This window comes from Hippoglossus stenolepis, chromosome 23 (genome assembly GCF_022539355.2).
Source record: "Hippoglossus stenolepis isolate QCI-W04-F060 chromosome 23, HSTE1.2, whole genome shotgun sequence".
In the NCBI taxonomy this organism is placed as follows: Eukaryota; Metazoa; Chordata; class Actinopteri; order Pleuronectiformes; family Pleuronectidae; genus Hippoglossus; species Hippoglossus stenolepis.
The window spans coordinates 12,185,609-12,206,850 of record NC_061505.1 but is presented as its reverse complement, the minus strand read 5'-3'; the positions used below and the strand labels follow the sequence as shown (position 1 = coordinate 12,206,850).

At 42.0% G+C, this 21,242-nt stretch overlaps 1 protein-coding gene across 3 annotated transcripts in view; it reads right to left on the bottom strand.

Moving 5' to 3' along the window:
- dock11 (dedicator of cytokinesis 11) overlaps positions 1-21,242 on the bottom strand; it is a 56,916-nt gene that overhangs the window by 7,830 nt on the left and 27,844 nt on the right. For 2 of the 3 annotated variants that reach the window (XM_035148498.2, XM_035148496.2), the window contains exons 20-48: positions 20,982-21,105; positions 20,749-20,861; positions 20,469-20,552; positions 20,260-20,349; positions 19,361-19,482; positions 19,196-19,265; positions 18,514-18,639; positions 18,140-18,211; positions 17,644-17,790; positions 16,218-16,301; positions 15,049-15,160; positions 14,635-14,673; positions 13,719-13,897; positions 13,431-13,544; positions 12,518-12,593; positions 11,832-11,920; positions 11,280-11,394; positions 11,082-11,148; positions 10,147-10,194; positions 9,676-9,821; positions 8,206-8,321; positions 7,185-7,322; positions 5,753-5,935; positions 5,307-5,420; positions 4,392-4,607; positions 2,426-2,483; positions 1,530-1,636; positions 1,278-1,400; positions 356-469 (exon numbers count right to left, since the gene is read on the bottom strand). In XM_035148498.2, the coding sequence (XP_035004389.1) occupies positions 356-469; positions 1,278-1,400; positions 1,530-1,636; positions 2,426-2,483; positions 4,392-4,607; positions 5,307-5,420; positions 5,753-5,935; positions 7,185-7,322; positions 8,206-8,321; positions 9,676-9,821; positions 10,147-10,194; positions 11,082-11,148; positions 11,280-11,394; positions 11,832-11,920; positions 12,518-12,593; positions 13,431-13,544; positions 13,719-13,897; positions 14,635-14,673; positions 15,049-15,160; positions 16,218-16,301; positions 17,644-17,790; positions 18,140-18,211; positions 18,514-18,639; positions 19,196-19,265; positions 19,361-19,482; positions 20,260-20,349; positions 20,469-20,552; positions 20,749-20,861; positions 20,982-21,105 (3,186 nt within the window). The remainder of the gene's footprint in view (positions 1-355; positions 470-1,277; positions 1,401-1,529; positions 1,637-2,425; positions 2,484-4,391; positions 4,608-5,306; positions 5,421-5,752; positions 5,936-7,184; positions 7,323-8,205; positions 8,322-9,675; positions 9,822-10,146; positions 10,195-11,081; positions 11,149-11,279; positions 11,395-11,831; positions 11,921-12,517; positions 12,594-13,430; positions 13,545-13,718; positions 13,898-14,634; positions 14,674-15,048; positions 15,161-16,217; positions 16,302-17,643; positions 17,791-18,139; positions 18,212-18,513; positions 18,640-19,195; positions 19,266-19,360; positions 19,483-20,259; positions 20,350-20,468; positions 20,553-20,748; positions 20,862-20,981; positions 21,106-21,242) is intronic. The other variant, XM_035148497.2, reaches the window with a different exon arrangement.

Sequence of the window (21,242 nt, the reverse complement as noted above, 5' to 3'; positions counted from 1 at the left end):
CAACTCCACACGAAGCCATACAGCAATTTGTTTTGCCAGAGGAAGGGAATGGTACATCCTCCCCCGTGCCGCACACAGACTGGAAGTGAAGCGGGAGGCTAACAATACAACACATACATCATGTCCTGAGTGAGAAGTAGCTGGAAGCACATGGGAGTTTCTTGGTCCTTAGACTTTACCCTCTGCAAGTCCAGCAACTAAGTTTTCCACAATTTGGGAGATTTTCTTGGCATTTTAAATGATCTAAATAAATGATTTAAACTGAAAAGCAAATGTTTAAAACTCTTTAAACAAATTGGATGGATGGATGGATGGATATATCGATAGAGCCCTTTAAGGTGCTTGATGGCCTCACCTGTCCATAAAAAGCCACTCTGAAGTACGTCCCAAGCAGCCTGCGGCCTGATTGTATCACCTCCATGATCTTATTGTAGGCTCTGTGCAGAGTGTCGTACAGTCGGCTTAGTTTCTGGTAAAGAGGAGACATGGGATCAGATTTGGCCCATGTGGCATCCCAACAAACTTTGTGAAATACAAGAAATAAAACATTTTTTCTGTGTTCATATCCATGTGACACTGTAAAATATCTGACACTGTGACACCCACGTGTACAGTTTACTCGTTGGACCTTGAACATGAGAGCAAAATGCACGCAAATCAAGATACAGAGACTTCAAGCTGTCACAGGCAGTTTCACATTGGTCTGTCAAAGTTAAGGTATGAGCAAAGAAACAGATGGAGTTAAAGGTGTCGTGACACAGAGCAGTTTATCAAGGGCTCAGTGTTGAGCGCCATTGTGTCACTGCAGGAATTTCCTGGGGTTAGTTCCATACGGGTTTGCATGCGATCTGTGTGGGTGTATATGTCAATAAACACTTATTGACAAGAATGTGAGTGTCCCTGCGTGTCTACAAGCCCTGTGATAGACTGGCAGTGTGAACAGAGAGATGGACAGGTGAAGGAGGGAGAGGAAACTGTTGAGTGGATGGAATGATGCCACTTCTGCATTCCCAACAGGTGAGAAAGTGAAACCCAATACTCTGTTTTATAAGATCTCTGTGTTGGTGATGTGCAAGTGGCTGCTTTCATGGGGCGTGAAATCAGCATCTTGACAATCCTGTCAGTACAAGTCGACGAAACAAAACAAAACTTATATGATTACTTGACCCCAACAGGCGCGAGGATGTTGATGGATCCCTTTACAAAGACAGGCGAGAAACATCAGGTGCATGTTTGTGTGTGATGTCTGTGTGATTGTAGGGACGTTGCCACGGTACCTCGTACTCGTGACGCTTCTCATAAATGGGGATGACAAGTTTGGCGATGTGCGTGATCAGCTCGTAGCGTTCGGCTTTCCACAGCGCCTCCACGCAGACCTCCAGGTGTTCCACCAAGACTTCCTGAAAGATGCAAAATGTGGAATTTGTGTAAAGTTACCATCGTATTAAAAAATAAGCAAAAAGTTATGAATGTGATCAAAGAAGTCCACTCCACTTTAGAATGTCTTATGCAAAAAAGAAAATGTGTACCTCCGTGTAATAAACGTCTTGCATTCCTGTGTCTTCCTTCATGGCGGCTTCCTCTTCGATATTTACGGTGATCCTCTTAAAAGCTGCAAGACCACTGGGGAACAACTCTGACGAACGAACGGCAAAAAGCAAGTATTTAGATGTGAAAAGGAAAAATGATTATATTTCACTGTAAATTTTGAGGTCACAACAAGAGCAGTGTCTCAGCAACTGGCTCTAAAAAAACTGGTTCTGCACAGCTGAAGGTGTGATATGTGGCCGGAAGGAATCATGAGAAAGAGGATTATGTGTGAACGCGGATGCACTGTGTAGATACAGTATACGCTGCTGTCTCTGGTCTGGACGGCAAACAAGTTTTTGAGAGATTGTTGTTCAATGAACAACCATTAGGGGCACATATGGTAATCAGTATAAAGACACATCAATTGGAGGAGCCAGGAATCGAACCACAGACCTTTTATTAAGCGGACAACTGTTGCGCCTCACAAACTATCTTTGTCCATTGTTCAGACATGAACACCACTTCACATTTGTTTAACTAGCAGCATGTTTTGCATTACATGAAAATGATCATGTGTAAAAAAAAACAAGGTGTGGCTTTGTTTCAGTATCCATCTAACAAAGGGAAGTAGCTCTAGGAAGTCTGACTAAGTATCTGTGGTGGTGAAAGTTATTGTGTGGCTGATTGCACACTCATCACCCCCCCACAAAGTTACTTAACCTCCTTCGGCAAACCCTTTCCTTAACTCATTCCTCTGTATTCTGCTTTAATGGCTCAACCAGTGACCTTCATTAATACTATACACACCGCTTGGAGCTTAAATACAGTATAAGTGGACACCATAAATAGAGCTAAAGCTTTGTGTGTGTGTGTGTGTTGGAACGAGGGGACTTACTTTTCCTGTGCAGGTATTCTGCAACCAGTGCGGCCACATGAACGTAGCACATAGCTGCCTGCAAAGAAAACTTTTTTAGTCAAAGTTTCTACAGCAAATATTGCAATGAGTGTGACGCATCCAAAGTATTTACTGTGTGTGACTCAACTGTAAAATCACATCTAGCAGCCGCGCCCTACATTAAACTGGCAGCTTATCACACGTGTAGCAACAACACGTACTAGTGGGACCTGAGAGCTGCCAAGTAGAAAATAAGTAATTGACCTGTTTTTACTCATGAAGTTGTTTCTTTTATTCTTTACGGATACACATCTAATTGTGTCTCCATTTTCAATGAGTGACAGAGAGACTATCATCTGTTTGGTGAATAAATCCTGTTTTTAGGACCGAGTCCCTTTCAATTTACTGGGAGAAAAGATGTGTTTACTTAAAGGGGACATATCATGAAAATTCCACTTTGTTAGTGCTTCTACACGTTAATGTGGGTATCTGGCACGTCTACCAACCCCAAAACTCTGGAAAAAAAACACTCGCGCGTTTTGTTATGGTTCCTCTAAGTCAGAAACGTCATGCTTGAGTGACTGGAATGAGCTTCCTGTGTATTGTGTCGTCACAATACACTGGAAGTCTCCCTACATGGCCTTGGCCCACCCCCCACCTCATCCCCCCCACCCCCCCACACTCGTTACACCGGGTTTACAACAGCGCAGCGCCGTTCCCAAGCGCGCAGCCGCCTGGCTGTTCACACGGGACGCGCATTTCTCCGCGCTGGTCAGTCCGCGATTCTGCTTTCTCCGCTTGTTGTACCCGTTGAATGTCGGGGTTCGGGGGTAAATGATGGTCTTCATAGCCCCCCACCTCTCTTTCTCTCTCTGTCTATCTGCTTGTGTGCTTGTAGTGGATGGGCAGGGGGACATTTAATTATGTGATTGGGAAAATTAAAACTCCAGGACAACAGAAGGGGAATACAAAGTATGGGATGCATATTTGATCATTTATATCATATAAAATATGTAATTTATATCGTTTAAAATCATGGGGGGAGAGGGGGGAGGGGGGAGCTGGCTCACTAGCATTTAAAGGAACAGGCACTCAAAACAGGTCACTCTGTGGAGGGCTGTTTTATACAGGGTAAAAAGGGTGCTGTTTGAAATGATCCTTGTGGTATTTTGACCAAAGTATGTTACAGACATTTCATTAAGACCCCAAGGAACCATATCAACTTGTGGTAAAATGGGCATACAATGTCCCCTTTAAGTTTTCTATAGAATAAAACATAATATAAAACAAAAATATATTAAATTGAACTGGAAAATTACAAGAAATAAACTAAATAGTTTTAGGCTATTTGAGCTGGCTTTCCTTCTCTGTCATCTTGTATTTCCTGTTTGTGAAAAGTGCTCTTAGCCTCGCATTAAAAACAGATTAAATAGATAAACGGACTTGAACTCCGGCTAACAGTGTAATCGGAGTGGACCATCCAGTTTCCAGCCCTGCGTCAACCTCGACCTTTGACCCCTCTACAGAGAAGAGCAAAAACAGTCCCCCTTTGAATGACATTGTTAAAACAATCAAAATAAAGCGTAGTAGTAGAGTATAAGCCTCTTGTTTACACTGAAACTGGAGGAAAAAGCCAATGTTTATTTCCAAGTAGCTAGAAGTAAACTCTTGCTGCAGCATCATCAAAATAAAATGAAAACCGTGTCAAATTCTAAGTTTAAAATAGCATTCTCTTTTAATTTTCTTAAAAACTAAAACTCTTGCAAACCAATTTTTTATTTATTTAACAATACTAGATGTTTGTTTATTTTATGGCTCTATTTTATCCATTTATGTAATTGAGATATCATGTTCAAAAGAGTGGGACTGATGGATGGACGACTCGAAAACAAACAAGAAAAGATAAGGAGACTGATAGTTAAACACGTGACCCTAAGTAAACAGATATTTGTAAATGTCTTGATACCTCAGAGAGATCTCCGTTCTTGAGGTGTGCTCGGGCCATGCTGTCCAGCCACGTCCGCCTCAGTTCGGGGGTGCTGGCGTAAGACCGGGCCAGACTGTACTGGAGGTCCAGCAGCATCTCCGGGTCCCTCTCGTGCTCCCTCATCTGGGCCGTGGCCATCAGCACCGTACGGATCCGCTTGGTGAGACCCTTCACTTCCGAGGGGAATGCTGTGGACTGGGTCACGCACAGACGAGCACACACAAAAATGTGAAAAAACATCATCAGATCTATGAGACAAATGCACGCAGGGTCCTGTTCTTCAAATTTTTGTTCTTTATGTGCAATTTTTGAATGTCTTGTGTCTTATGCCATGTGCTTTGACATTGTTTGTACTTTCACTTGATAGTTTTTTGCTAGTTTCTTTTATCCTTTTTCTTTGCCATTACTTTAAAATGATGTTCTATTATTTTAACTGCTCACTTTGATTTTGTATTTGTATTACATCATAATAATGATAATGATAGTAATAATTTATAAATAACAAATACAGTTATTAGAATTATAATGGAACAGAAACATCTTCCTCCTTGCATGAGCATACATTTTAATTTGTTGCTTATTTTATCATGCATAGCTAGAGGTGACTATGTAAATCATATGGTGATAATCATTCCTGCAGTTTTGGTCTCAAGGCAGCTCTGAAGAATCAGATAATCCAAACGCATGTCATATTATCAGTAATCTAATCTGAGAAATTCAGGGACAATGATCTTGTCTTTTATTGTGCATCAGTTCAACTGTGAAAAAAATGCCTCATGTTTACAGTCATAACAACAGTTTAATCTCAAATCAGGAGCAGAGTTCGTATCCAGGGGAAGTTAGATTATATAGATTCAGAGCTGCCAGGGGAACACTCATTTTCTTGTGCAATACCTTCATGGCCTTGTCACTGTTTGCAAAGTTGTTGATGATGGAGAGAGACTCCTGGAAGCGCGAACTGCCAGTCAGTGCCACGTCGGAGATCAACTGGCTTACTGCGATGATAATCTGGAGAGGAAAAGGAGCAAATGGGATAATAGATCCAGTGCAGGGGTGAAGAGAGAGGAGAAGCATACATGAGTCCAGTGAGGAACACTGGAAACTTGGACAGCATTCTAGTCCTGTGTATGTAGAGGAGCCAGAAATTCTTAAACTTAGCAGGCCATCTGTGTTTAAAACAGTGTCAACAGCCTCTTTTCATTCTTCACCTCTGTCATAATAGTAACTTAAGTACTCAGGTGTGTGTGTGTGTGTTTGTGTGCCAAAGGTCAAAGGTGAACATCAGGCTGCAGAAGAGATTATGGAAAACCCGGAGAGTGGAGTGTGTTTCACCACTTTACCTGCAGGTGTGTGCGCAGGAAGGTCTTCCTCTTTGTGTACTCGTAGTTGTTCCTCATCAGCAGGTAGAGCAGGGCAGACGCCTCGGCCCGCAGGGACCCCAATTTGGAGACGCAGCACTTGAGCACCTCGCAGCACAGCGCCTCGCACAGCGTCACGCGGCCCTTGAACAGCACTGATGGGAACTGAACAAGACAACAGGTTAGTGTGCTAAACATACTTCTTGGAGAAGGTAATGGGATTAGAAAATACTGTTAAGTATGACGGGAAGACAGCAGGAAAATGGCCGTGAGCCAGAAGATGTGACCCAAATAAAAAATTAACCCTCAATCTATTATTTGTACCTTGAGAATTAAATGTTTAATTTTGGCTTTTTGATTTTACTGTCTTGTGTAAACAGGGTACAGATGCATTATGGGTCAGGAAAGAAGAAATATATATATAATTAATATTGCAAGAAGTTTTTCAACATTTTCATGGTTTTAATTAACCAAACAGGCACATTCATGGGACTGATATCTAAGAGTGCAAAAAAATTGGCGCACATCCAAATAAAAATCTGGATAAAACTATTTAAAATGTGGTTTCAAAAGGGGACTGCTGGAGGACATATGCGCTCGGAGTGCGATTCTAGGTTTGATTTTTATCTCTGCTCCAGAAAACAACAGCCATTTCAAAATGATTATCTCAGCCAGTGTTTGTTTTGTTTTGTGGGGCCTCTGCGAAGGAGTGCCAATCTAAATTTAGTACAATCAAGTCATAGTTGTTTTGGTCTTTTCTCAGGATCTGTTGAAAATAAAAATAGGTCAAATATCCCCAGTCATATTTAGTTGTAGACTTTTATAACAAAGAACTTGGGTGAACTCGTTTTTTATATTCTGCCTGGTACCTCAATGAACCACATTGTTTTGCATTTGGCAACAGTTGAGTTCTTTACTACAGAGATTTGTTTACTTTTCAGTGCTGTGACAGAAGCCAGTCTCTCACTCTCTTACTGTAAGAGGAACAAAAATACATGCCAGAACAGAGTGTGCTCTGCTGCTATCCTATGATTCATCACACAAACAGCTGATTTCTTCTCAGAGTGGAGCAAAGGGAAATGCGTGGCTCCGTCCCTTGGAAAGTTTGAGTTCCCTCGATAGTCTGAGATCGAGGCTTGTTGGAGATTGCATCTACTTCCTCAATGAAGGTATAAATAAAACCAAAAATACGGTGCGAGTAAGAGTAATGATTCAAAGCGTGAACATAAAAAGCAGGCAGCCGCGATGTCAACAATCACAGGAAAACAAATGTTTATTTTACACTTCCTCCATTTTTCTGTGTTTTGGATGTTTTTCATAGAGTGAGAAAGAAAAGAGAACATGTGGGAAAACATGTGTGACAGCATGCAGCAGGAAAATGTTGTAGACTGTATCAAACAACTCCACTTCTTACCTTGTTAATGAAAGCTCTCAGCGCCGCAAACACGTGTCTGAGGGCAGCGTCTGACTGGCCAACTTTGAGGAAGGTCAGGTAAATGTCAAACACTTTCTTCATCAGGGGGTTGTGACCTTCGCTGTCCAGTAGCTGGGTCTGACACACACAAACACGCTTTTATTATTCAAACACATTGTGTTACATTATTCCCTGTACACATTTCATGCCTACATACTAGTATAACATACAAGGGACATTCACCATCTTGTCCTATGTTCTAAAATACACAATATGTACTACGCCTTCACTGGTCCACCAGAACCGTAGGACCCTGGACTCAACCTGGGACTTGTACGGGTTTGAACTAGGTTTTACACAACCAGTTGGGTCCACCTCGGGTTCCAGGTCTGTTTAACAGTATGTGTAACGAATGAGTGAAGACCTGGCCAGAGCGTGTTATTGTAAAAAGGAAAATAGTCCAAGCAATCTTTATTACCGCGCTGATTGTAAACCAGTTGCGTTTGTCAGCCATCAGACAGATTTTAAATCATGAGTGGACTAGGTTAGCCATGTTGTTATTTCAATCGGCAAGAGAGGAATAACAGAAACCTGGGTGAGTGTTAGGAACTTTCTTGGAGGATGGATTACATGCGTCACAGCCAGGCACAGGGAAGAAGGCTGCTAACGTTTCAGAAGGTACGTTTTTGGTTTTTAATGCTTTATATATTTGAAGTTAACAGATTTGCAATTGGTGCCGATTGCTTCTGTGTCTCCCGGCCGGATTCGGGTCCAGCGTTTCTGGGTTCGGCACAGGTCCTGGTCCCAGCCTTCAAATGATAGACAGGTCCGTGTCGGGGAGAACATTTGCTGGTCTTTTCAGGTTTGGGCATGAATTTTTGTTCTCTGATACACACGAATTAAGCCAAACCTATTTTAGTCATATTTGAGTCAGTGAGCTCCAACAGGCAGAAACAACTTTCCCATTCACTTGAATATCTCAGACCTGTGTGTGTGTGTGTGTGTGTGTGTGTGTATTGACCTTGAAGCACTGTGTAAAGAGAGACAGGACATCCAGGACACTCAGGCAGACCTCAGTGGAGATGTTGCCCTCTAGCAGAGCATGATGGTGGATTTCTGCTTCCGACGGTCCCGTCCCTACAATAACACGCGCACACACACACAAAAAACAAATCCTGTTTTTAATATTTGCAAATATACACCTCTCACTTCCTTGTAGACAAAGCTTGTTTTGTGACTCTCTTATGCAAATCCAGAACCTCTTGCACCCGTCATATTTTCCGTCGTGAACATGTGATGCGCTTGCCGCTTCACATTACAACGAGACAGAAAACAATTCAACACTGTTGAACACCAGGCAAGCTCCTGAAAGTAAACGGCAAAATAGTATTAGGAAAGACAAAGAGATTAAGGTACCAGTCAAGTTCGACAGTGGCCTAAATCCTTTGTTTACTTGGAGATCTACAGTCACATTAGAGTCGCGTTTCTTCAGCAAAGTAATTACCCTTGCAAACAAGTTGAAGGCTGAATGTATTGGTCAATGTTTCTCTGTGTATTTAAGGATGGTATGTTTGCATTAACCTGGCACAGTCAATTATCTATTACAACAAGCTCAGAGAGGCAATCAAGCGTTATAATTCCAGGAGTGCCCGAGGCAGCCACTCCTACAGAAACTACAACCAGGACCTGCATTTCTGGCAAATTTCCACTCATCTACAAACTGGTGCTGGCCCTCTGTCGAGTTTTATTTGTTCCGGGCATTACAACATTTCTTTTCTACAGACCTCCGAAGGTGTGAAGTCTTGCTATGTGAGATTAACTTTGCAATAGAGACTCTTCACCTCGTCTCCCAAAATCCAGCTGTCAGCTTCAAACCTCATTGAATGTTGAAACAAGTCGTGTTTGGTCCTGCATGAAGTAGAAACCACTTTTCCACTCTTTGACTGTACATTTTTTATTTTATATTCTTTAATCAACTCTTAGTTTCCTTTTAGCTGCCTTTTTTCCTGGGCCCTGAACAATATTCATACCATGTGTGAAGCCAATGAGATGATTGTTTCTTGATATATGTGAACCACATACAGAGACAGAATTCTGGAAATATTAGATGGATAAAAAATCTGCATTCATTTGATTTCTGTACTTCTGTGTTTGTCTATGGAAAGTTTGCTAAGTTTACTGGTCCAATAATTGTTTGATTTCTTCCTGGATCAGGTTTCCTGGAAAAAATCTATAAACCAAAAAAGACAAAATACATATAACTTGTATACTTTTCTGAAAATAAACCCAGAAGGTCAAGTTTTGCTTTAAGTTTTGAAATAGAAATATTGAATTGTCTACCTTTGTCAAAGCAGAAAGTAGTTTTTGCTTACATGTGCAAAAAGTGCTACAAAAGGTTCATTAAAAACAGAGCATGTCACATCCAAACAGACGTATTTAAAAGAAACATGAACATAAAAGACATGTTCTTATAATGTGTGCTTGTGGTTACCTATATTGAGAGTGAAGGAGGCTTCCATGGTGCTGAACTGGTGCATCTTCGTCTGCATGAGACTGGCTCGATTGCAGCGCATGGCCGGCATTGTCTGAGACTTCCTGTCCGAGGAGAATAGCTTCGGCACACAAACTTCCTGACTCCTACATAAAAAACAGACCACAGAAACACAGAGTGCATTTTTTTTTTCAGAAAGGAACACTTAATACACTTAATAACCCAGCTGCAGATATCAAGTTATATTAATTATTAACATGAAATACACACTCATAATTTATGAGACATTAACCAAACATACAATGTCCTTCCTCCAGAAACAGGAGGAGATGTAATGATTTCTATGAGATCCTACAACTTAGAATAATGCTTCTTCTGAGGTTAATCGAATTTAATGGGGTTTACAGTTTTTCACAGATAAGGCGGGTATGACAGGAAAGACAAAATGTGCTGTCGGCTTTCCAGACTTACCTGCCAATGTTTCTTTTTCCAATGTAACGAAACTGAACCAGGCATGTCCTGCAGGGAAAGTTCAAATATTAGCCGGAGCAGGGAAAGTGTGGATTGATTACCTACACAAAGGAGGTTATGTTTTCAGCAGTGTTTGTTTGTTTAGTCCCTTTTGCACTGGTGAAAAAAACCCGCCAACACCCACTAACTTGTATTTTATTCATATTTATACTTTTTATATGTTTTGTTCACTTGTTTCTAAATGTGTCTTACGTGTGTGCACGTATGAATGTATATAAAGAAGTTTTTTGTTAGTTTGTTCTGTTTTTGCAATACTTCGACTTCCGTTATGCTGCACATCCTTTATTTTACTTTGTGTTTTTCAAGTAGACTAAGCCATATCTGTTGATGTTGGTTTATTTCTTATGGAAACAATAAAGAATAATTCAAAGAAACATTGTGAGATAGGGCGTTTTTACCAAACCTCACAGGGAGGGATTCCTGGATCTTGATGAAAAAACTTACATATTAAGGGAACTAATATCTGAGTCTGTGAATTTGATGCATCTTGATTGAATTTGAGGAGACTACTGGGCCTCTGCCGAGGTTTGCACTCTACTAAGTGCTATTCTGGTTTACGTTTGTTTTTCAGTTAATGGATGTTTTGGTCAATAAACAATGTGGAATTACTGCAGAGTCTGAGGAATGGTATCCGTTTTTGGAGCCTTGTCTTTTTCAGTAGATATTTTTGTTTTTGTTCCTCCACTCACAGTGCAAACCACCATTATTATGTCAGCATGATGTCAGTATCATAAATCTCTCAAACAACAGCCAAGGAAGGAGTGTTGGCATGAACTTGAGGAATTTTATGACAAAAACTTAATCAGGATCTCATATAACTTTATTACAATGGGCTAGTATGTGATTAACAATAGTTTCCTTAAAACACTACTCACTCTAGCAGACTGAGGTAGTTCATGATGTCCTGCGGACTGACTTTATTCCAGTAGGCCATGAGCGTGTCTGTGGAAAAAAACGACAAACTCTTTGATGCATGTTGTTGCATCTACTGACATAACTCACTGTAGTCAACTTGGAATAAACAGTTGCTGTTTAGGCCTGATTGTGCAGCGTGGGTGTGGATTATCACTGACCCTCGGACAGGGTCTTGACGATGTGTAGGAAGGAGAGCAGGAGGCCTCGGATCTCGTACTGTCCAAGTCGGCCGACGGGAGGCATTGGGCTGCTGCTCATGGTGGAGCCACGTCTCTGCAGCGTTGACAAAGATCAACAAATATCAAAATTTAAACACAGACACAGAATCTACAGGTATATTTAGGGAACTGATGTCTATGAGTGTAAAGTTTGGTGCAGTTTGATTGAATTTAAGGGTCTGTTGGGCCTTGGTAAGTGTCCTCTGAAGCTTACATCCATATTTCTACATTTTCGTTTAAAAATACATCAACTCTGCTTTGGATAATGGCGTCCATGCACAATACTTCAGCGTTTCCAAACTTTAAAAGTTTGGAAACGCTGAAGACATCAGCTGAGTGGGTGGTCCTTCATATGTGACCCAGGATGCATTTCTGTTCACACAGTGAATAGAATGTGGCCACATGTCAATACCAGGTCTGAACTATGTGTGCTGGGCTGCAGATACAAGAAGTGTTTAACCATAGGTTGGTGCTAGTGTGAGACTTTCTAACCTCAATGCTGTCTGGTGTCCCCGAGTCCATAAACAGAGAGCACCTGGAGTCCTCTCTCCTCACAACATGGCCGTTCAGAGCCAGGAGACCTGCAGCCAACAGAGTGCAGTGTTATTTATATCAGCTGAAAGCAGCACAATAAAATATACAAACACCTCACAAACTTGTTGGCGGTACAATCGTAAATTTGGGGAACAGGCTGCTTCTCTCATAAACACAATAAATGGTTAAAATACAGAAGGAATTTTCCTAAAAAATAACGGCAAAGTCTAATCTGCATCTTATCTGGTGACAAGCTACTGCAGACATTATAGAAGTCAAATTTTGAAGAGATAATACTAGTGTCAGTTGCACTTTCTTATTGTGTTTTGCCATTGTTATTGCAGCACTTTCCATAACATCATTAAATGCAAATGTTATACAAACCATAATGTTTGTAACATCATAGACCAGGCAGCCTCAGGGAGGGTCTGTGGCATGTGTGGTGACGAATCCCGAAAAGAAATGAACAGTAGAGCACACAGCTGCTTTCAGACAGAGTGCTACCGTTGTGTTACAGTTGTGTTTTGCATAAAATCCGCTGCAGCAAAAGGTCTCTGCGGTGAGTGAGGATAATGGATGATGTATAAACAGGAAGAAGCCCGGGTACAATGTGTATTGTGCAGTATCCGCCGTTCTCAACTAACCGTGGTCTCTCTCAATCGCAGTGCTGATTCTCCTGCTGTCGGTGGAACTGGTGGATATAAGGTCGTCTCTGGAGCCCTGGAACGACCACAAGATGGAGGAATTGAAAAGTATGTTGCTGTTATGATGTAAACTGTTAAATACTCCACCATCTTAGATTTTAGTCAGCTGGAAGAATGCTAAAATGCAATTCAAGATGCAATTCAGTATATATGGGTACAGACTAAACAGCTACACCTTCTGATCGATACCATTTGAAGTTTGCATTATAACACAGAGAGGTTTGTGCAGTTGTCTTTATTAGGACTTTGCATTGACTTAATTGTGGACAGTTTAACCAAAAACCTTGTCGCTAACCTTAACCTACCCATTTCACACCTTACCACTAACAATAACCAGGACTTCAGGAATTACATATAGCCTCATCTGTTTTTTGTCCCCATGAAGGGATACTGGAAAAGGTCCTAAAGAGGTAACAAGTACACACACACACACACCTACACATAAGGAAGACAAGTCTGCATAAACCGACTGCGCAAACAGATTTAGGTCCCCATAACATCAGGAATACCGGAACCACACGTACACAAACACACAGATTTCCCGCCCTTTCCAGGTGCAGAGTCCAGAAACCGAAACAATAAACTGCTAATATCAATTCTGTATCAATGCTGTCATCTGCTTCTTCATTAAATTGTGGAAGGTACAACGTTTGGAGCTAAAATCGTCTCTGTCATGTCCAGATGATCGAACGTCCCTCTGTACCTGAAAGGTGCTATGAAAGGTTCCTCCTCACCTGATGAAGAGCCACTTCTGGGATTTAATCGTATTCTTGATAGATGTTAAAGGGAGTCAGATAACAAAAGAGCACACTATAACCCCGCTGTGGTGGTCCAGGGTCGCCAAGGGACTCACATTGAGGCCAAGAACGGGGCTTGAGGTGTAAGGTTGGGCGGACAACTGCTTCAAGTTCTGGTAGAGCAGCTCAAACAGCGGCAGGTAGAGCAAGCAGATCCGGGCCTGCTGGTTCTGAAACATTAGACACAACTAGATGAGTTTTATTGTTTATATAAATGCACTGAAATCCATTTTGGTCATGTTGTAATCGTTTTTTAATAATAAACAAAGCATTTAGGGGTGGTGGGATTTCTTTGTTTTACTCGTCTATTCTTAGCCTCATCATCATGCTCCACCCTCCTTCACCTTGAACGTGTAGCGGTCATCCATGGCGTGTTTGATGAGCAGGTTCTTGAGAACGCTCACGGCCAGTTGTCTGACCTCGGGGCCCTGCTGCACGGCCTCGGCCACTTCTCGCAGTAGCAGGCCCACCAGGAAGTGGTTGCGGCAGTAGTCCTCTGTCAGGCTGAACTCCAGACTCTGCTCTGATGTCGTGCCAAACAGGAAATACAATAGGTCAATATGGGCTGGGAGAAATCTCCTCATTCTGTAATCTAATAAACACAATGTGCCTTGTGAAATATGGTACGTACATGCAATCGTTTACTTACTTATACAGAAGACTGAACATAAATTATAAAGACCATTAACTCAGGTTTTAAAAAGAATATGAATGTGATGTTCATTCAATAGAACAAGTTGCAATATGTATGCAGAATACCCACAAACGCACATAAGACATTCATTCAGACAATACCGTTTCCACACCAAACATTGCATACACATATAGACGTGTTATGTAATGCAGAAATCTTTCATTTGTATCAGCAAATCAGGAAAGAGCAATAATTCAAGAGGAATCATAGACATTCGGTCTGAACTGAAATAAGGACGTAGCCCAGAGTAACCTCCTTTCAGAGAGAAAACACAAGCAGTGAGAGAGAGAGAGAGAGAGAAATGCAGCATCCTGCCTAGAGTTTACTAATACAGACTATCAAGCATTCAGAGTGTCCGTTCCCACAACAGCCAAGCTCCTCCCATCTACAAAACACAGGCTCAAGCACATGAAGGCCTCTGCCTCGAGCTGGCGTGGCTCTGAAGCTTTTGTGAAACAGAGGCTGACAGGATGGCAAGTTAGTGCAGGTCAGAACAAGGAGCGTTCACGTGCGAGGGGGTTTGCGTACGGTAGCAAACATGGAACGGTTGGGTGAGCATCACCTACCTACAGGGCCAAAAAGCTCCGTCGCATACGGAATAAAATCTGATCATAAGCAAAAACACACAAACAAAAAAAAAAACAGAGAGGGAAGGGGAGGACGTGAAAATAAAGTAGGGGTAAAACTGTCAACACATGCAGCATTTATCACAACAACACAAATGTTTGTTCTGCACTTGGTTGCGGAACGAATGTTGGATAAACTGGTTGAGCAGGTACAGATCAGAGTCGGGACACATGTCAGGTGTGTTTTTTCGCCGCCTGCTTGATAGTAAACTTGTGAATACGAAGGGCCCACAATCAAGCCGGGTGATAGACGGGACCAGTGGTGGTGGGTGCAGGTCAGAACAAGGTCAGTGAGGGGGTCTGGGGTCATGTGAGAGCGATGCTAGTACGCGTCTGGTGTAAGAGGAGTCTCACCTTGGACCCTCTGCAGCTTGGTGCGCCCGAAAGCCATGGGCAGGTTGAGGGGGATGAAGTGCTCGTGGTTGCAGACTGTCATCAGGAAGTCAAATTTCATTTCAGTCAGCACCTGTTTTGCAAATACACGTGCATGAGCTTTTTCCTCCTCAGGTGCAAGTACATACATTTCTGTCTAAAGGCTAAATAAATACAATCCTCAACGTTGACTGACAGACCTTGTCAAAACAAAACTTGGCACAGAGTGTGGTTCATTGGTACATCTGTTAGTCAAATGTGCCTGCGGCGCCTTAACCCAACCAGTGATACGCTAGGAGGACGCTCCACATTGCTGCAGCTCGAGTAATGCAAAACTGAAAAAGCTTCAGGTGGAATATGATATAATGATGCATCCAGAATTTGGCTTAAGCTTCCAAGATGGAGAAGTGTAAGCCACATGTAGCCCCACCTTTCATGCTCTGCTGAGGAATTTTAAGCATAAGTTTCTATTAACAGACTCAAATAACTCAATGAGGACACAAGCTGTTTTCAGACAAACTCTGAAGAATGTCTTTGAAATTGGGTCTGGGCTTTCTCTGGAGTTCGCCTTTCACAGATGAAGAACGCAGCAGGAGATCGTCTGGCCAGACGCGCTCACAACAACACAAATCTCCGGAGCGTATATGTGAGGGGTGACGCAGCATGCAGGAGGCAGGAAGTTCCGCATTACTTCCTCTGCAGGATCACGTGTTTTGTTAACAGCACATCGACACCAGCGTCGGCCCCCGGTGTATGGCACCGCTCTTTCAACTTGACATTTGTTTTCAGTTTGTCATTTTCCTTTTTGCCTCCGTTGCCTGTTAGAAACATCATCAACATCTCCTGCTGTGTTCTCACAGGAGATTATCAGGAGATTATCCAGAGTCTGATGCATGTCTGCAAGCAGTTACACAAGGAACTCATCTGGCAAATGTGAGGATTGCATTTTATTTTCATACTGATATGGACCTATGTCATACCTAAGCACCCAATCAGCTGAAGATATTTTACTTATTATTATTTTCCATTTTCTAATGGCTCTGCCCCTTCATACTCACAGTATTCCTATACTAATCGCTTTACAAGTTACACCTAAAGAACATTTTTCCCACCGTCTTTTGTGCACTGGGCCACTGAGTCAGGGCACGTACCTTTGGATCTTTGAGACTGAAATGACGCATGTAGTGGTTGATGAGGCCGAAGGCAAAGCCCCTGTTCATGAAGGTCAGGCACCTCTGAGGAGAGAACAAGCTCAGTCAGCACACATGGTTCACATGTGTACGCAGCAGACACATTTTTTAAGTCTGAGACAATCAAGTAACAATAGAGCTGTTGTTTTCTGGAGCAGAGATGAAAAGCAGAACAATTAAGTGATACCCGGTAGAATGCATACATCCACCAAGGCCCAACGGTGCCTTTACGAAACCACATTTATATTCACTTGATCCAGATTTTTATTTGGATCTACACCAAATTTCACACACTCACATTTTAATAAAGAGCCACAAATTATGCTCTCAGTAAACAAGGAAACTCTCGCAATGTTAACGAATGTAATATCCTGGATTCTCCCCCTGATCACACACGAGTTCTTCCCTAACCCAAACCACATCCTTCCACCAAGTTTCATGTTAATCCGTCCAGCAGTTTTCATGTAATGCTGCTGAATAACAAAACACAGGCCAATTAAAACATTCTTCCTTGGCAGAGGTAATTATAGGGAGTACAGAGGAGCACCCGCGTCAGAGGAATAGCAATAACGCATTTCATTAATGAATCACTAATCGTACAATAAAACAGGCAACAACACATTTGTTCACGGAAAACTGACTAAGTACATTGAACAGCTAACAGGAAAAGGAGAAGCAGAAGGGAAATTGTAATGCTCATGTGAAAGGAAATTACCCTTTTACTGCAAATGCCAGATTCAAATCTGTATTTTAAATTCAATTTGGGAATTCCAGTTGTTTATTTCTCTTTTTAAACTGCATTTTCAAATAGATTTTTAAATTCCACTATTTGATTTCTGAATTTATCATTGTATCTTAAATGCTGTATTTATTTACCTTTTTTGTGGTTTTGTAATTTGGACTATTTCTATGATTTTTCATGAGATTTTTAAATGAATGAGAGAAAAATAACGGAATATTTCATTTGTAAATTATTCTCCAATTCCTCTTTTTATTTCTTGCTAAAATAAAAATAGCAAATAATTAAATCCTTTGTAATTTAGCTTATTTATAGATTAATAAATAAATTAGTAAAAATATTTATGAATGCAAATTTCTTATGAATAATTACTTATTAATTAATAATTAGGTATTAATTGATGAATTGATATACAGTGTTAACCATTTCCAGGACACTTGAAGAGACGTGTATGAAGATGATGTGCATTGTGCAAGTTGAGATTCGGAAACTATCAGATCGGACCTTCTGAAGAAACATCATCTTTGATAGTTTGATACAAAGTCTTCATTTTTAGATTTAGACATTTGATTGTACGTCTCTATCAAACAGCCTCAGGTGCATTCGGTGAACTTGGTCTAATCTTTAATTTGCATGTGGAGTTCAGACCTTGATCAAACTAGCCAGGCTCAGGTTGATGCAGCGAGCTTCCTCCGGGATTTCCATGTGGCGGATGGTGATATGCGGCATGACCGACAGCACCAGGGACTGAAGCGCCTGGTGGAAGCTGTCGGGGAATCGCTGGGCCCGTGGCATCTAAAGAGGCGGGCGGGGAAAAATAACTGATGATGGATCACATAATCATCTTAAAAAAAAAAACAGTTTAATTTGTTTACAGCGGAAAGCAAGAGCCATCGCTTTGCTCAACATCTGACATTGTTGCATTTGACTCAGAGGAACTTTGACGTTAGCATGTCAAATATGGTATTGATTGAATGAGTCACTGTCGGTTCTTTCTTGAGTGCAGTTTGTTTATATGTGCTGACTTCTTTCATCCACATTTGGTACAAAAAGTCCACACAACATGTCGCCCTGAAGAACATGCAGTGCCCAATTTTAACTGTGAGAAACAGACAGAACAAATTTGAAACCAATTGATGCTGACCTTCATGCGGTTGTCCTCTTGCAGATACTGGGCCATGGACTTGGCCATGGTTTCGAAGAAGAACCACGAGTACTACAGAAAGGGGACAAATGAGGATTAGAGTTCAACTCATGGGTGTTTGAGAATATGCAGCCTACCTCAGAAAGAACAATATCAAGTGAAATCTACTGCAAACGGCCGAGGTGATGGTGGGGAAAATATGAGCTATATGACAGAAATCCCACTTGAAAAATACAGTCCAAGCATCTACGTGTTTCAAAACATGTTCTGTGGAAGTGAGAAAACTTCTCCTTTTATAGGCAAGTGTACCATCTGCTGTCCTGAGTTGGTACTGCAACTAATTGGGCGATGGAGCCTGATGCAGAGGCACACACCTTGAGCAGTTTATTGCTGGTGTTGAAATCCGCAGTTTGCTTGAGGGTGGCTGTGACTGCAGTAGCGAGCAGCTCGTGTGTGGTCGCAGAGTTTCCTGAGGCAGGGTTGTTGGTCACAAACACAAACTGAGGGCAGAACAAAAATAAATAATCAACACATACAGGATGCAGTTGAAAGAAAAAATACCTGGAATGTGTCAGTTTCACTAATTCTCTCTCTAAAGTCGTTTTCAGACATGATCTCTGGAGAATGTCCACACAATTGGGCACAGACTTTTCCCCTGAGTGTGCCTTTTGCACATGAAGAACGCGGCAGGAGATTCTCATGTCAACACCGGCGTCTGACCTTCTCACCATAAGCTTTCTTACCACCGCTCTTTCATCATGAGATATTTGTATTCTTTTTTTTTCAGTTTTGTGTCTGTCCCATGTTAGAAATGTCATCAACACGCCCAGTCACTCATGGTGAATCCTCTGGAGGATCTCCTGCCTCTTTTTCACATGGGCTCACTCAGAATTTGTTCTGGGGGCTGGCCAGTGAAACTCGTGAGAATTTCCAAAGCCTAATCCGCACAGCCCCCCTGGATCATTTCAGGAGATTGTCTGGAGTTCAGCGCATGTCTGAAAGCAGCTATATGTCAAATGCAAGGACAAAATGTGTGTGTCTGTGCCAGTATGTTACCTTTACAAAAGAGCGTAGGTAGTGTTCCAGTCCTTCCTCGTGGCACCGGGAGACTATATGTATGATCACGCTGAAGGCACAGAGCAGGGAAATGATTCACTGTGAACATTGTGAGCAGCAGTAAATAGAACGCCACGCCAGATTTTACACGAGTGGACAACTGACCGCAGAGAGTTGACAGCAATCTCGTGGGCTTCTTTATTGGCTGCTGTGAGCTCCTCAAACAGCTGCATCAGCACTGTCGGTAGGAAGTTGACGATGACATGGGTCTCCATAGCGTGCAGGCACTGAGGGAACGAGGAAGAAGCAAGAGAAAAAATATGGTGACGATTTAAAAAACAAAAACAAAAGGTAAAATCCTCTACTTGCAATCGCAGGTTTAACTGTTTTTAAAAAGGCACGTATTCCCGCAAATGTTTGCGTTAAAGAGGTATGAATGAATAACTAAGTCAACATGAGCAGAAGATTCAGTTTGTTTGGGCTCCTCAAGAGCCTGACGAATCAGCGAAGGCTACTTCATGACCATATGTTTCTCCGTCATTTTTTCATAACATCTGCCTGTTCAGAGTAAAACACAGCCCCAGAGGTTTCAAGAGGAGTCAAGAGGAGCAATGGAGCCAGCAGCGATTCCCAACTTCTCTGGCTCTAAAACTCTGTCTAGCAGAATAATAACATAATAGTGTGGATGTAGCCCAAGACTCAGGCTTTTACAGGCATATTCTCTCTCTCTCTCTCTCTCTCTCTCTCTCTCTCTCTCTCTCTCTCTCTCTCTCTCTCTCTCTCTCTCTCTCTCTCTCCCACACTCCCTATGAGCAGCTGCCTATGTGCTTTTAGGTTTCAGTTTACTTTACATACGCGAGCCTGCTGATACATGGATTCACTTTTTCTTGATTAATACATTCCATTTGACTCCAAAAAAGGAGCACCTTCCATTTTTGTCATTGCCTTACGAGCCCGGTTCTGACAACGTGTTAATGATAGAATGTCACGTGTACTTTAAAAACGCTTTGAACGGTCGGTTAGACAAGGAAAATGCGAAATCTGTTCCCTCCTCCTCATCTCACCTTCAGGTATTTGATCAGTTCTGCTTGGTTGCCCTCTGACGTCGTCCTCATCAGCTGGCAGTGCTGGAAGAATTTGTGTAGATGCAGGTCCTGTTGGACGAAACAGGACAATATCAGTGTCATCCACACACACACAGACACCATCTACGCCAGCTGCCTTCATGCATAATTTACATGTGAGTAAAAGAAAAGGAGAATCGATGTTGTACCTGAGCATATATTGTTGATGCTACATGGGTCCTCACTTTGAACAGCGACTTGGCGTTTTCCACCCACTTGATATCGGGTTGGGACTGTTCAAAGAGGCAAAAGTCAGAACATGCTGGAGCACTTGTTTTAGTGCATCAGATTTCATCAGGGGAATTCATTAGCTTTCAGAGAGAGCTCCAGGTTTTTTCTATAGCACTACTCAATATGTCAATGTCAGCCGATTCTGGTTGTGAAGGAGATAAATTCATAGTTTAAGGCTTCGGGTGGGTATGGTTCTACCTTCCTGGTGTCCTGACACAGGTATCCAGTGGGCAGGGTGGCAGCTACAGAAAGCTGAAGTTCTAATGACTGCATCCTCCCGTCTTTTAGCAAAGGCATCCAGGAGTAACCCACTGTGAAAGATGCAAACAGAGGACTTAAGCACCTTGCTCTCCGAGAAAAACAGACCTCTTGATTAATAATGCTGCCTTCAACAACACAAAAGTTAAGTAAGCAACAATCTTTCTCCTTACCCAGCGTCTCCACTCCCTCCCTCTTCTTGCTGCCGGCCTTGCTGCTGGACTCGCAGCTGATGTGGTAAAAGCTGAAGAGGATGTGATGTTTCTCGTGCATGTGCACTGGCAGCTCAATCTTAACCTGCACACGGATGAAAAGTTCATCGTTTCAAGCTCAAGGTGACATCATTTTATTCCCGCTTAGACCAGAATAGTAATTTTCAGATACCAATAATGTTTATTTATAGTGTATTTGTTAGGGACAGATACAGCTCCCAT